The sequence below is a fragment of the Budorcas taxicolor genome, chromosome 1 (genome assembly GCF_023091745.1).
Source record: "Budorcas taxicolor isolate Tak-1 chromosome 1, Takin1.1, whole genome shotgun sequence".
Classification (NCBI taxonomy): domain Eukaryota; kingdom Metazoa; phylum Chordata; class Mammalia; order Artiodactyla; family Bovidae; genus Budorcas; species Budorcas taxicolor.
The window spans coordinates 50894953-50911544 of NC_068910.1; the positions used below are offsets into that span (position 1 = coordinate 50894953).

The window sequence follows — 16592 nt, forward strand, 5'->3', positions numbered from 1 at the left end:
GATGTGCTGGAATCGGCTGTCTCCATAGACCATAGCTGGGCCCCTGGTAACTGACCGTGGCCATGCGCAGGGCAGAGGGTACAAGAGGGGAAATGCAGCCAAGATCTCAAGAGGATGTGCTTGCATGTTTTGACTTCAGTAACATGCTTTTCCCAAAATGTAGGAAAATGTGTTTCCCATCTGGAAAGCATCTCATTATCACCTATTTGAAGCTAGAACCTATGTAATTAGAGAAAGAGAAGGAGAACTTAAATGTCTCCAGACTGAGTTTCAAAAAGGTCAAAAGAGCTTGCCATTCCACTGTGAACAATGAAGTAAAAAAAAAAACAACACAAAAACAAAACTAGAAACCTGGTACGATTCTGAAGCTCCATGACAGCAAAATTGACAGCTTTGCTTCATAAAACCATCTTGGGAGACTGTAAGTTTGTTTTGACATCCTATCTTGATCTCCTGTAATTTTTTTTTTCTTGCCACTCCTATACCTTGACAGGCTTTCAAATGGAGATGCTTAGATGAAAAGAAAAAAAAAAATGTCTGAAGCACTTATAGCTTCTAATCATTCTTCAAAGAACATGGCATTTTAGCATTCTTGAAGTGCTTTAAATGTTTCCAAAGAGCTCTGCTTTGGAGATGACTGGTGGTTGGTGTGTGGAGAAGAACGATTAATTTGAAAATCTTAAGTGCTCTTTGGGTGTGCTGGAATTTTTAAGTGCACCATTTAAGGTACTTGGTTTCTGCGTTTGAAGGAGATTTAAAACTATTTAACCTTTCTTAGTTTACAAGAGCGCAAGTGCACCACGGTGGATTTTCTTGACTCCAGTTGCTGCAGTAGTGGGGTATAAGAGCAATTAATTACAGGAAGAAACCAAGAATTCACCAAATGGTGAATAAAAATGCCAAAAAGCAGTGCAGGCCCACCTGACTCTTTCCAAGAAGCAGGATGTGTGTGTATGTGTGTGTGTGTGTATAAAGTAGTGGCTGAGACTAAATGCTATTAATTTTCTGCCTATATAGGAAAACACAAGATAATTTCTTAGAAGCACTTGTCAACAACATAATTATGTTAATCCATTAGCATAATGAGCCGAGATTTCACAAAGAGTCTCTGAGCAGTTGTGAGAAGCTTGGTTGGGACTGTATTCACAGCAGAGAATAGCATGTTTTTTAACCTCTGGTTGGTGTTGCCCATTCACCATTCCTCTGGGGTCCTGGCCTTCCACTCTCCACACCCAGGCTAGGAATCCGGGAGCCATGTACCCTGACCTCCAGACGTATCACTGGACCACAACTCTCAACCCTAGCTGGGAGTCAGGGCCTCCAAACTTCCAAGGCAAAATCAAAACCAAAGGAAAACAATTCCATGCTAACATCACAAACTTCAAGTTCATGGAGGGCTACTGAACGGTCACTCAGTCAGCTTCTGGGGATTTTTTTCAAGATTTTGATTGTGGCCATTTGAAAATAATTTGAAAATGATGGTGAGGGATACTTGTGAGACAGAAGAGCCTAGAAAGGGCAGACCATGAGGGATATTTCGTAGGCTGCTATGAATCCCATGGTGTAATGCAGCCATCAGTGTTAAGTTGTTTCAGGTTAATGGTTCTCCTAGATTTTTCATCATTTTGCATGTCTCAAAGACTGTTCATGCAAACCTGAACCAACTATGTCAGAAGATCACTGTTCACTTGTAAGAAAAAAAAAAGGAAAAGGTTAAGAGATACATGTACCTAGCTACTTGGAAATGAAAACTTTCTGAGGCTCTTTTTCCTTAACTGCAAAACATTAAAAAGAAATAATAAAAATAGGCAAGAATTAGTGTTTATTGAAGGCTTATAACTTGCTAGCATGATTGGAATTTCTTTGTGTATATTAATTCTTAGTCTTTGCAATAACCTGCAATTAGGTACTATGATTAGACCTATTTCTCAAATGAGGAAACAAATAAGTTCAGTAACTTACCCCGAATCATACTATGCAAAGTGTGAAGTGTTAGTTGCTCAGTCATGTTTGACTCTTTGCAGCCCCATGGACTGTAGCCCACCAGGCTGTCTGTCCATGGGATTTCCCATGCAAGAATCCTGGAGTGGGTTGCCATTTCCTCCTCCAGGGGATCTTTCCAACCCAAGAATGAAATTTGGGACAGATTCTTTACTGCCTGAACCACATACTAAGAGTTTACCAGAGCAAGAACTGAAACAATTAATATTATAATTATCTGACAATGTAGTTTTAAAGAATAAATCACAATATTAAATGTAAAAAAATAGCTAACCTTGGTTAACTACTTGGCTTGCGCAGTTGCCTCAGTAACTGATTTATATAAATGATCAAATTTAAAATTACAATAGTTCACCAAGGGAGTGAGAATAACATTCTATTATCACTTACACTTTATAGATAAGGAGACTGAAGATAAGAACTGGGTTCAATCATGAACCCAGGCACACGACTCGTGGGAACAGTATGGTTATTTCAGTGGCAATTCCTGACTTTTTGGTTATCCCAGTGATTAATAACAACATTCACTTCATCATCATAGGCTCCTCTGGCTCAGACGGTAAAGAATCCACCTGCAATGTGGGAGACCTGGGTTCGATCCCTGGGTTGGGACGATCCCCTGGAGGAGGGCATGGTAACCCACTCCAGTATTCTTGCCTGGAAAATCCCCATGGACAGAGGAGCCTGGAGGGCTGCAGCCCATGGGATCACAAAGAGTCGGACACAACTGAGCGACTAAGCACAGCCCAGCACATCATCTTTAGTTTAGGGAACTCAGAGAGTGTGCTGACCACACAGCTGGGATGGAAGCCGGAAACTATCGCGGCACATAAACCCATTCAGTACTAACTACCTGCTTTGGACAGCTTCCCGGTACTTCTGCTACTGGACATGCTGTCAGCCCTGCTCAGCACCGTGATGCCCCCGAAACTCGCCGTCTTGGTCATGGCCGGCTTGAGATTGCGGTTGGAGCTGTCGGAGTCTGTGCTGCTCCAGGCCCGCTGGTGGTCAGACCACTTGAGTTCATTCTCGGAGCTGCTCTGCCTGCTTCCCGAAGTTCTCCCTGAGCCATCTCGGTTGCCCCTGGAGCATGGCCACCAGAAAGATGCATGGGACAACGTTAGATTCCATGAGCAGAATGGATACCGAGCCGGGCCTTCCTTGTAAGAATCATCTAGGCAAGACCCTTCTGTCAACCCTTCCCAGGGCACCGGCTGCCTCACAAGGGACACCACGGACACCTCACGGATGTACACACAGAATGCTCATGTTACACACAGAAAAGCCAAACTGAGAAATGTCACAAAATCCCTCTGCCAGTGAAGGAACAATGAGAACAATAGGGTACAAAATATAATTGGTAACTTCTCCCATGCGGGGGGGGGGGGGGGGGGGGGGGGGCGGGGGGGGGACATTCTCTGGACCCAGATCAATAGTGAATCGATGTTTGAGAGCAATTATGATGTTGAATGAGCCTAAAAGCAACTCCCACTGAAAAAGAGTTCTGTCTTTCTTTTCAGCATTAAGTAATTGGACCATAGGAAAATGGACCACACAGTTCCAAAGAAGCCATTTACTAATTTAATCTCAAACTTCATGAGAGATACAGATCTGAATGTATTAAGGCTTTGGCAGATGGCACAGAAATCACAGGAATTCCTCTGTTACCCTATGGCGAGAATTCTGCCCGGTGAGTGTAGCCTTCATGGGCAGAGGAAAGAGCCCTTTATCCCTTTCACGTAGAAACACTTGTGATAATAACAACAACAGTGCCAACACTACACTGACATGAGACTTTCCAAAGAGAGCAATGGAAATAACAAAAATCGCTCCGTAGGTGAATGACACATTTGTTCAAAATTCAAATAGAAAAGACTGAATTTACTGGAAGAGATCCAATAGCCAGAAGTCAATTTTGAAGACTTGAGAGCCTTTCTAAGCAGTGTGCAAAAACTGCATGTATTTACAGAGGAAGTTGATGAAATTTGCATTTTCATTGGTTTCCAATTGCTTAAAGAATAACTTGGTTACTGTTTTCAAAGCCTTTTCTGCAGTTGGAAATTATGGATCATCAAAATATTCTAAGAGTCTCATGGACTATAAATAAGTAAAGAGGACAAAAACCATGGGCAATACATATAACCACTAATTTCATATCACTGTGTGATGTGACGTAAATCTTCATCCAGACCTCTAAGATGTGAACAGTAGCTTTATTAATATTCTTCTAAAGACAATCATAGACTGTTGAGATGCTAAAAGTACACAGATTTGACTGAAACTCTCACCCGCCACATTGCACAGAAGGCATACAGAAAATTTCAGATTTTGCCTTAACTTTTTCTTTCATTTCGTGAAAACTTGAGAAGGTCAATGAATCCAAGAGATAATAAAAATGAAACAGCTAGTTTGTCATTAGATTTTGCACAGTGAAGGGAGGAAATGCAACAGAAAACTCACAAAACAAAAAGCACTCAGTGCCCTGCTCTCTTCTCCAATGTTTTCTTGCAAACATCCTCTCTGTGTTCAGTACCTCCTAAACACCTATCAAATTCAAGCAGCCCAGAGGAGCCTGAGTAGAGAAAATCTGATTATTTCCCTTTCCATCTCTAAATTCAGCTTCAATCTTTGGTCATATAATTCTGATTAATTTGACCCACCCTTGACAAAGCCCAACTCAAGTATTATTTAGCAACAGCGAATGTACCAGGGATGTGACAATAACCTCACTTGTTGCTAATATGGAATATTTATTATAGGAAGAGATTTGGGGTGGTCCTTAGCATACAGGATGTGTCAGAAGGCAACTCTCCATACAGGGGTGTTCATCACTAATTCTGCTTCAATCCTCTCCACATCAACTCTTCACCTCCAGCGGAGGAATTCAGACTTCCTCTAAATGTCAGTGTGGCTGAGCCTTTCTCTGCAAAGGAGGTGTCGGCCACCATTCCTCAGAGCATTTTGGCATGTTTTGAAAACACTGGGTAGCTCTTCTAAGACTCATTTCATCCCCTGGCCAATAAGGCAACCTAAGATTTCCTTAACTTCTACCTTCACTCCAACTGGCTCAGATCCACAACCCAAGTCAAGATCTGTACATTCATTTTAAAAACAGAATTTAAGGTTTTGCTTTGGAGAGTTAGCATTAATGAGATTTAAAATGATGCATTTAATTTATGATCTCTAGATACTGATACCCAGAAATTATCTGTTTTACTGCTCTATCCATCACTCACTTTAATACTGGCAGCGTAAGGTCCAGAGCTGAACTGCCTATCTACTTGGGTGTGGGATCATAGGGACTACATCCAAAAATGCCTTCCCATCACTCCTAAGCCCAGTCCTGATTCCCTTCTAACTGGGAGTCAGGAAGATGATGATAATGTGTTATCTGGTCATCAAGAGGCACTGGCCCTCTTGTATGTAACTGTATAGAATTTGACTCCAGAGTAGTCAAAGAGCAGGTACTCTCAGTTCTGCTTCTGTGCTGAGCAATGTAACTGATTATTTTTATTTTCCTTCATGTCTGAACATGGCTTTTTTTTTTTTTTAACAAAGTTAGGTATGATGTAGACTTTGAATTACTTTTATCAGCATGTGGATTGCTTTGCACCAAGTCACATTCCTGAGTCTGTACTTGGTAATTTTGGTGGGTTACAGCATCTATGTTTGTGATGGTTGACCTTAGTAGAAGGTAGTTCTGGCTAGGGACCCGGATTTGGGGCTATCTTTGCAAATTCTCCAGGCCAGAATGCTGGAGTAGGTAGCCTTTCCCTTCTCCAGGGGATCTTCCCAACCCAGGGATCGAACCCAGGTCTCCCGCATTGCAGGCAGATTCTTTACCAGCTGAACCGCAAGGGAAGCCCCAAAACTAAATGCCTCTAGGGGTCAAGAATTTTATCTCTACTGGTCTCAACAAACCAAGCCATGGTGTGTGACTGCATGAGCACTGGTAAATCATAGTGTTTTCCTGGGCTTTCAAGGGAAAAAAATTCAAGGCTATTTTCTTAATCTTCAAGTATGAAAATAAACTGTCTAATGATACAAGAGGAAGGTGTTAGAAATGTGGTTCAACCTAGAAAAGTAAAAGCTTAAAAAAAAATAGATCTTGTTTTTTGTTTCTGCCAGAGTGTAAAGAGAAGAACTGAAATTTTTTGATGTTGGGGCCATAAGCTCAGATTTATAGAAAAAAGATATGTTCAAAGCCCAGAATCCATTTACTTTTTTTCTTTTTTTGGTATTTTCTTCCTTCTAAGTGGTCAATAACTTTTATTGTTTGGTTTGTTTTGCCTTTCCTACAATAGAGATGAATCCTAATAGCCATGAAAACACTAGCATATTAAATATATGTGCGAGGTATTCAATATACACACACACATATAACACAGTATATCCACTGCCCTACAATGGATGCTAGAGATACATTTACTAAAGTGATGAGAGAATGGCTATAGATCCTTTAGTTCTCTGGCACTCTCTAGCCTCGTATAAAACTTTATATATATATATGTTTATATAATTATATGTATATTATAAATGAAACTATATATATGTGTATTTATTATAAATACACACATTTCCCTTACCCCACACAGATCTAGATTTTATGTAATTCATTATAATTGGAGACAATCCCATATCTTTCTTTAGAAATAAAATCTGTGCTTGAAAAAATGTTGTTTGAAATATTATGATGGATAGTAGTGGCTAAAAATCAACTACTCAAATAGAGTTATCATGGATTTGTATTCCAGTATTGGGAACATATACACAATTGCAATCTGCCAGAGAAATATTAATTCAGTGTAATTTAGCAAAGTTGATTTGGGAATGTGAAGTTGGCGTATTCCCAAAGTCAGCCCTGGAGAAAAACCCAGAGAATCAGAGGAAGAACCCTAAAAGACTGTAGACCAAACCGTGGTTTGCCAGTCCTGTGTTGTATAGGCCCTAATAAAGCTTCAATGCTAGCTCGGTAACAAGCTTTACAAAGAAATAGCCAAACATATTTTCTTTCATGAACAGAGATAGTTTACACTAATACACTTATAGTTAACATAGATTCTGGCACATAATCTGAAAACACAGTTTTAAAAAAGGAAACCATACCAACCGAAAGAGCTGTCTTTTCTTATAGGTCTCACTGCATATGTTACTGTCTTCCAAGAGCCTACTGGAAATGAAAAACATGATTTTTATGATATGAAATCTAAGGGTACTAAATGCCCTAGGTCAAAGGGATGTGAACCCACTACAGCACACCTGTCTTGCAGATCTACCCCATATGCTACGGTTTATTTGCCTGATGTTGAACTTTGCCCTCGTAAATGAATGGCATCCTGATTTGTCTGTACTCTAGGATTAAGGCACTGATACTAGAAAAGGGGGAAAGAAGGGGAGAAAAGACAGAGGGAATGGGAGAGGAGAGGAGAATCAAAGAAACGGACACAGATATGAGAGATATTTAAGTAACTGAATTTATCAGTTGTGATTTTTCTCTGGATAATATTAAAATTATTCTGTATTTTTGGGGCATAGTGAAATATGACCTTTCAAAGGCAGGTACCCAAGAAATATATTTATTTTTGTAGAGAATCTACTCAGATTTTTGCTTCTGGGGACTGTCAAGACTTCTTAACATATGCAATGAGTATTTGTGACCAATTATATGAATATACTCCAATTGGAATATTAGGGACACAAGTGCACTAGCAGTCTTTTTATACAAAACACAAATAAATGACTAAGATTGGGGAGTAAGCAGGGAAAATGACTGGCCAGAAGACTAGGGAACGAGCGTCCTATTAAATGGAATTCTAAATGCTAATTTCATCTTCTGGTAAGGACAGAGAATTTTGGCCTCAGAATCATACCTAAGATGTTAAAACTCAGGGGTTCTTAATTTACTGTAAATACAGAATATTTGTTGAAATCTGTATGGATTTTTGAGGATGTTTTTAGGTGTCTTGTAAAGACTTGCTCACTACTCTCATCCCTTTTTCTACAAGAGGTTGTTCAATTGAGGGTAGTTACTTGAAGATTTCTAACTGCTAATATGAATGATGGCATTTTTTAAACCAATCCTCTCTAATGTTCAAGTTTTCTAAGTACAGGAATTTAATCGAATAGCCTCCATTTTAATCAATTTTATAGGGGTGCCTATTAAGCCAACACCTGAAATGAAATTAACTACCTCTTTTTAAATGGAAACCATATTTCCAATCCAAATAGCCCATTGTGATGTATTTTAATGTGATCAGCACAGCTAATGTGGAATTCCTTAATTCCCCTTGAAAATATGCAATTAAATCAATGGAGCATTTTAATATCTATATCAGTTTAGAACTATTTTTAAAAGGTACATGCTAAATTTGAAAACCTCTGCTCGTATACACAAGACTTTGTATAAATGTTTTAACTCATTCATGTCATAACCATCCCTTCCCCTACTAACACCCAGCCAGGTATACTCTACAAACTAGATTGGTTTAGATAAGTTTTCCAAGTTAGGCCTTTTATGAAAACCAGTAGATTACTTAGAATGAGAAACATAAAACAATATTATTCAAATTATTATCTGTGTAGCTACATACAATGACGGGGCACACAAAGTGGCCGATAATACCATATACACAAGTGATTTTAGCAGCCTATTCAACAAGCCAATGAAACTGCAAGTTCCTGCCTCAACATTTATACTTTTTAACACCTGGGGAAGGTAACAGAATTAAATCTTTGTTAGGACCAGAAGTTGAGACTTTAAATAAGGAAACTGTTGAAAGTTATGTTTGGAAATAACCGAGAGAACTTTTGTCCCAAATTAAATAGCTTCTGGATATGCTAAATAACATATATGTGAGCATATATATGTGTGCACGCATAGATATATGTATTTATTTATACATATATTCAAGCACACACTTATATATGGCATATATATATGAATAAACAAGACACAGATGACAGACTCTGTTCCTTTAAAGAGATGAAAAAGCAAATTTCATGTTACCTGTTTTCCACAAAGAGGTTTTCCTGGGAGCAAACTGACTGGAAAACAAACAAAAAAAAGGCATTGGATCAGATGTTCAGGATACGCTGAGGGAGCCCAAATCCTGGCCTGATTTTCAAACTACTTTTTTTTTCCAAGAGGAAAAACATTATGAAAACTGTGCAGCATTTTTAGAAGGAAAAAAAAAAAAAGAAGAAGAAGAAAAACAAAAAGGTTAGAGTTAGAAGTGTCAACTTTGCCATTATGGTGTCTCCAGGTTTCAGAGAGATTTAGCCCAGTCAACATCAAGGTCGGAAGGAGAAGAGGGGTGTTGTGAATGAAACTGCAGCAGACACCTGTGAGCTACAGGGCCCTGAGCTAGTGGGTTCCTCCGGGGCGGCCGAGATCCAGCCGCCACCTTGGACCAGAGGCCGCGTGTGGAGGAAGGCAGAGCGCGCAGGCGTGGCACGATCTGCCTGGGAGCGCTGGGAAACCACAGTCCTGCAGCCAGGACCTGGCTCCAGGAACTCTCACAACATAAACACCTGACCTGCGAGACTCTCAAAACTGAAGAGATGTCCTCAACCAATGCCAGCGGGGAGTTAGCAGAGGAGGGAGGGAGGGAGGGGTGAGAACAAAACGAAGCTAATCGGGAAAGAATATCAAACCATCTAATACATCTTAGTTTTTCACACAAAAAAACCCAGTCACTTTCCTTTTAGCTTCCGTTCTCTAGTATTCATGTCTCTGCTATCCTGAGTTTAATACACAGGGTAAGGAAGATAAAATTCCGTTACCATTAGGTGCTGGGGAAAGGCGGATCAAATTAAAGTTTAACAAGCAAAAAGAGAAGTCTTAACAAAATATGGTACAACAGTCGTAAAATACAACTGTGCTTAGGAATTAACATAAAGCCGTTTTCAAAGCACTAAGATTTTAACCACAAACACAGATAACATATGCGTGGATTTTCTAAATGATGAGTAAGTTCCCCTCCTAAAGGGATCATAGAGATTGAACATGCTCATTTTTAAGAGAAAATAACATAAAAATAAAGAAATAATAATGACCTTTCAATGTAGAATTTTTGAGTTAAAAATGCTATTAATGTAGCCACCTCTCACAGAGGCTGGCAGGATGTTGGTTTCTTGCTACATTTTACCAGAGAGATCATTTCCTTCCATAAGCTGAAGGGCTAGATTTGGGCATAATGTTCTTTTCTCAGTGGTCTGAGCATTTTAATGAGGGCAGCTCTAGAATCACTTCTGTTTTAACCCCTATGCATTTAACAGGCATTCTGAAGATGAAGTGTGCAAAAAGTTTATTTAATAAAAGGCAACCATAGCCAATTAAGCAATAGGCTTTTCAGAAAAATACTTTTTAAAGTAATTTGATATTTAATTTTATAAAGGAAAACAAATACAGATGATGTGCCCTGACATTATTCCTAGGAGGATCTCGTTAAAGACAGCTAAATATCCCATTGTTTGTACTTCCTTCAGTTGGGTTTCCCAACCAGTTAGAGTCAAGTCTAAGCCAAGTCTTGGTATATGAACAAAGTGATACTATGCCAGATATCTATGACGAATTTAATACTTTGCTATGTTTCAGCTCTTGAGATCGGAAAGAGGTCAATTACATTTAGGATGTTCTGGCTGATTCTGAATAACTGAGACTTGACTACATCTTTGAAGGAGTTATCAAAGACATGCTGACCTCCTCGGACTTGTTCATCTAATAGCATTTGGTAAGGGAAGCAGCCCAAACTCTTCAAACTAAAAATTAAGGTACGTGCAAATTAAAGACGATGCTCTCTAAAAACCCATCTCCAGAGCATCTTCCTGATTTTTGTGGAAAGGTCCTAAAAAAAATCATCTCATCATCCATCTACCACACTTTTCATAAAGACAAAGACAATTATGGGTTATGATTCAGTAACTGATGAAAATGTATGTGCATGCATGCACACGTGTGTGTGTATTAAAAGAAGCATTAATAACTTACAAATTTTAATAGAGAAAGATAAAATTATCACAGTAATTAAGCCCAGCATTCAGAGCTGTGAGGTATATGCATTCTCAGATATATACATAAAGGGCTTTGTTTAAAAGGAGAAAAATGTTTTTGCCTAATGGGTTATAGAGTTCTCTTCCACATGCTACCCCCAAGCCAGGTGGTACCTCACACGCTCGTCATCAGCTCCCCGTGAAGAAAACCAAAGATGAAATCTTCTTCGAATCCCTATTTACATATAAATATCCTTCAGAAATTACCCCCTGGGCAAAACAGGTCCTTCTCAAATATATTGCTTTATCTACTTAACCTTCCTAAAGGAAGCAACGTTGCATAGGATTAATCATTAAATAAGTTGACATGCTTGCCAAAAGGAAAGAAGTTATATTTCAAATATTTCTGACTTCAAAGGTAGGTACACTTATTTATTATTTGAGAACTAAATTGTTGTGTGCTCTGAATTAAACATTTCAGTTCTCAAATAACAGATGAACTGGTCTTATTTCAAGATACCCAAATTCTCAAACTATATTTGAAAAGCTTTTTCTAGAAAATCCCCAAATAAATCTGCATATTTTGATTGTGTACCTATGTACACAAGCACACACGCACACGCATACATGCATACTTTAGCCATCAAGATATATTTGTAAAATATTCAAGAACACTTCTAATTTTAAAAGAAATTTGGATTTTGCTAAAGTATAAACATCAGGAAGTATTTTTCTATAAATGCCTATTGTAACTTCAAGTAGAAAAAATAATCCTACTTAAGTATATTGACATTTGGACCTGTTTGAACTACTCTATGACCTAATAACTGGCAAAGGAAGCTGGTTTTATTACCTCTGTTTTTAAGTTATGAGGATGTTAAATTAAAGACCAGCTTAAAAAAATTATGTCTATAACTTAATTTCCTTATGCTGGATTCCTTGCATTTGTTTTATAAATGAGTTAATATACTTACTATCTTGTGTACCTTAATAATTGGGTAGTTATGATCCTTTGGGAATCTGGAATTTATACAGATAAAGGCTCCCTAGTGGGTCTTGTCTTTATGTTACCATATGTATTTGAGAAAGTTTATATTGCTGTTATGCCCTTGAGTTTGTGTTTAACAGAGAATATGGTAATATCCTGTTAAATCAGGGTGGCCCCCAGGAACCCTTGCCTTGTGTGGTACCACCCATGTACAGCAGAGCTGGTCTGTGTGTCTAAAAGAATACAGCAGAAGGGAATATATGTCACTTCCAAGATCAGCTTATAGTACCATGGCTTCCATTTGGGACCCTTTTTCTTTTCCGCTCAGATAGATCACTTGCTCCAGGGAAAGCTAGTTGCCATGTTTGAAGACACCCGGCAGCGTACAGAGAGCTCCACATCACTATCTGAGAACTGAGATCTCTAGCTTACAGCCAGCAGAGAACTGAGGGCTGGCGAGATGTGCGTGGTTCTTGGAGTGGAAGACCGCGGCACCAAATCTGCAGACGACTACAGCCCAAACTGACAGCCGCCTGGAACCTCCTGAAGGACCACGAAACAGAATCACTCGGCTAAGCCACTCCCACATTCCTGAACCCTGCAAACTGTGAGATGAGACGTTTTTGTTTTCTTTTTTGAAGCTGCCAAATTTGGGGACCACCAGTAGTAGGTATGACTGCATTGTGTCTACAAGAGCTATTAGACAAGGGAGAAAGACGTTTTCCACTAGGACAGTGGCTCACGGTCGCTCAAGTGTCATGAAAACTTAGAATAATATGATAAACACTAGAGAGCTTATCCTTAGAAAAATGTGCATATGCTCATGAACGTAATATTTTACAGGTGATAGCAAGGATTTTAGGTCATCTCTGAAGCCCTTCATGAGCACACTCTGGGTTGTTTTTGTCGAGCTCAGTCATTCAGTTGTGTCTGACTCTGCCACCCCAAGGACTGTAGCCCACCAGGCTCCTCTGTCCATGGGATTTTCCAGGCAAGAATACTGGAGTGGGTTGCAATGCTCTTCTCCAGGGGCTCTTCCCAACCCAGGGGTCAAACCAACATCTCTGGCATCTCCTATATTGGTAGGCAGATTCTTTACCACTGAGCCACCTGAGAAGCTCTCTGAGTACAGAAAGCCAATTAAAAAAATCTACTGCCCTAGGAGATCAAGTGAAAATCAGCATCAGAAACATGCCAGTCTCCCACCTGAATTAGTAAAACCAGAAGTGGTGGCCACCAGAGAGTCTATCAAAGGTGCTTATACCTCCTCTCCCACAAGGAGAAGCGGCTACAGCACTGCAGGCTGAAGAAATAGTTCATAGAATAAAAGGGCTCTGACAATAGCTTTGCCTTTAGGCTGTCTCACATTTAGGTCTGCTTTTACTTGTTAAAAAATAATAGTAATAATACAGCATGTGGCCACAGAGGCTTTAAACAGGAACCCTTGCCTCCAATCTTCAGCCTAGAACCCAGGTTCCTTACTCCTAAATCTCCTAAACAGGGATGTGAGGGAAATGCACTGTGGACTAGGAGTCAGGCTGACCCCTCCTCCCTTTGATGACCTCCTACGGGCACGAAAATACAGAAATGAAGGCTAGCAGGGCAAATGTCACCCCCATCACAGGCATGCATCAGTGATGCTAGTTGCTGTTGATTGGCACTTGAGTGTGTGGCAATGTGACAAAGAAAAAAAGCATAATGTTTGTACATTATGTGGGTGACTACTCTTTGCTTTACAATGTAACAACTCATTCATAAACTATATGGCTTGCCAGAATTTTACTAAGAGGAAGAATGTGTGTCTGTGTCTGTGTGTGTATAAGAGAGAAAGAGAAAAAAGAGAATAAAGAATAAACTGTCCTTCAGAAGAGTTTCTCATTTTGAAGGTTGATAGGAATACTCTATCTCCAGTCCAAGATAGGTTTATTACAGTATTATGACTAGAACAGAGCCTCTCATTACTGCATTCTTGTATCCAGCAAACACAAGGAAAGGTCTACCATGTGTCAGGCTGTCCTTTGCAGCATCAAGAATTCTGACCATAATTAAAAGGATTTTCTAGAATCTTCTAGAATTGTCCCTGGACATCATTGAACAATGGCTACCTCATCTCCTTCTCTCACACTCTCCTAATTTGCAAGGTTTGGACCAGGCTGTTCAATTCAAAATTGTATTTTAATGTATCAAAAAAGGCAGAGAGGTTCTAGAGCAGATGACAGAAACCCACATGCGTATGAAAGAAGTGCAGAGTGTCACTTCCTCTGTAGTTCATATTAAAGGATTCAGCAGAAGGTGGAAGATCAGGGAGGCTAGCTTGGGCTTAAAACCTCTGGGGATAGCAGGCCTCTTCCATGTTAAGCATGGATGCCTAGGTGTCTAGATGGCTTTTTAAGGAACAAATCATGAGAACAAATCACAGAGGAGGTCAGATGCCCATCTGACTTAGTAAAAGACAGAGGTGTTGGCCACAGAGAATCTACACAAAGGTGCTCATGGCTATACCTCTGCAGAGGGAAAAACCCACAGCATTTTTCAGAGGCTGCCAAATGTGTTCATAGAAGGGAAAGCCTATGGAAACAGGTTGTCCTTTCCATTCTGTTGCATCTAAATTCAGCTTTTTTTCACCTTTTAATTTGTATGGAATTTAATCACATTTAATTTTGGCCACAGTGAGCAAAAGAATAAAAAAAGAAATCCCAACCACATTTTCTTTGTTGGGATATGAACAAAAGAAATTGTTTTCTGATCATTCCCTTGAAAAAGGGTCACGGAACAAATTTTATCTGAAAATGGGGTGCGGGAGGGGATGAGTATCTTTATTTACCTTTGATATAATAAAGTGTCCATATTGCTAAGAATGCAGAAAATTCTGTGTGTGTATGCTCAATTGACTCTTCTCTTCTTTGGGAATTCTTTCTTCTGCACAGTGTTGGTCTTAACAAGAAAACCTCGTGATATCTGTTGGCTAATATAAATATGAAGAGCTTTCTGCAAAGCTGGCAACCTCTCTCTGTATTTACGGTTCATTTTATTGACCCCAAATAGTACCTCAGTATTTGGGAACACACACAAACCTCTGGCTCCTTTTCCATCACTTCCCTGAATCAGGTCGTCTTCCAGAAGCACCTCTGGTCCGCTGCCCTTCGGCAGCTCCCTGCCTCCAGCTTCCCTCATTCCTATCAGCTTCCTGTCTGGGGAACGAGGCTGCCTTACTGCTGACTGAGGGACCGCACTCAAGAGGCAATGAAAACAACTACTCACATCATGTGCAAATATTCTCTCCCTCACTCTCTGATACTCGTCTTCTCTCTCTTCAATTGATTTACTTCGTCTGTCATCTCTAAATGGATGCATTCTGTTTTGCTGAACAGAAAAGAGAAATCAGGAGGGTTACCCAAGGTGAGCCGTTGGAAATCTGCAGTCAAGAAAAACTGTCAGCTGAGAGTAATAAATGTTCACTTAAATAAATGGGGCTTGACAAGTCTTACTCCCTCTGGTCCCCGAGGAAGTCGCGGTGGGTGATGTGTGTGGGGTGTGTGCCATGTGATGGCAGGGGTGCTCCTACTTCTGGCTGTTTCCTTGTGGGATGCAAATAGCTTGGTGTTTCTGGAAGGTAAGCTCTGAATGTGCCTCAGGCATTTAGCCCGTTTGGTCTGTGATGGGTTCTATCTCCTTAGCAAAGATGTGACGCCCCAGGAAGAGGCGGAATGGTGGTGAGAAAAGAGGAAGTGGTGCGTCCAAGGTGGCCACGAGAATAAATGGCTTTGAAAACTTGTGGTCAGAGAAACAGAGCAAGAAGGGACAGAAAGGAAGCTGTAGATGCCATTTCTCTGCAGCCTAATTTGTGTTTTTATTCACTCAGTGACTTCTTCTGTGAATCGCAGCTGGGATAAAAGGAGGAACTGAATTCAAAAAGCCTGTCTGTGGATTAGGGTCAATATCAAGGAAACTAACAATTCAAAGAACCCAGCATGAGGACTGCTCTTCTTCCGCCTTCTATTTGAGTCACTTCCTGTGTTTCTATTGCTTTGGCATCTTATTCCTGCCATTCCTCTCCCAAACGCCCTGCACTAACCACATCCATGCATCCATTCAACAAACATCCACTAAGTACACGACATGGGCACAAGTGTCAAAGTCAACTCAAGCCATGGTGTGGTTCAGGGGTGGTGGCGGTGGGAGGAAATGAGATACAAATGATGGACAGTTTTTTTGTTGTTGCTTTTTTTTAAAGTGTCAGAGATGCACATACTGGCTCACAGCGACTCACTGTGGGTAATTAAAATAATAACTTGAGTGTGATGCAGATTGTCTTACCTTTCAGCGTTCTAAAGCAAAGTCATTTTCATAAAAGCTCTCTTTTCATTGTCAGAGACAGGAAGCGTAATTGGAATGGCATTTGTATGATTTTCTATGGTTCTCCTTATCACTGAAAATGTGTTTTCTTTTTCCATTTACTTAGTTTTCTTCTTCATCACCCTGGAACCCACCCCCTCCACCCGGAAGAAAGTCTCTCTAGCCTTGTCAAGTTCCTGTGAATAAAGCTGTTCTAGAACAATGTGATGCTTTGTCACAAGCAAAAAACAGGGAAGGAGGAAGTTCTGCTACAGTT

General features: G+C 40.0%; 1 protein-coding gene across 16 annotated transcripts in view; it reads right to left on the bottom strand.

The window, feature by feature from the left end:
- ARPP21 (cAMP regulated phosphoprotein 21) overlaps positions 1 to 16592 on the bottom strand; it is a 163063-nt gene that overhangs the window by 73794 nt on the left and 72677 nt on the right. For 9 of the 16 annotated variants that reach the window (XM_052638304.1, XM_052638298.1, XM_052638299.1 and 6 more), the window contains 4 exons: positions 15242 to 15343; positions 9008 to 9045; positions 7112 to 7171; positions 2852 to 3084 (listed from right to left, as the gene is read on the bottom strand). In XM_052638304.1, the coding sequence (XP_052494264.1) occupies positions 2852 to 3084; positions 7112 to 7171; positions 9008 to 9045; positions 15242 to 15343 (433 nt within the window). The remainder of the gene's footprint in view (positions 1 to 2851; positions 3085 to 7111; positions 7172 to 9007; positions 9046 to 15241; positions 15344 to 16592) is intronic. The other 7 variants (XM_052638308.1, XM_052638307.1, XM_052638306.1 and 4 more) reach the window with 7 other exon arrangements.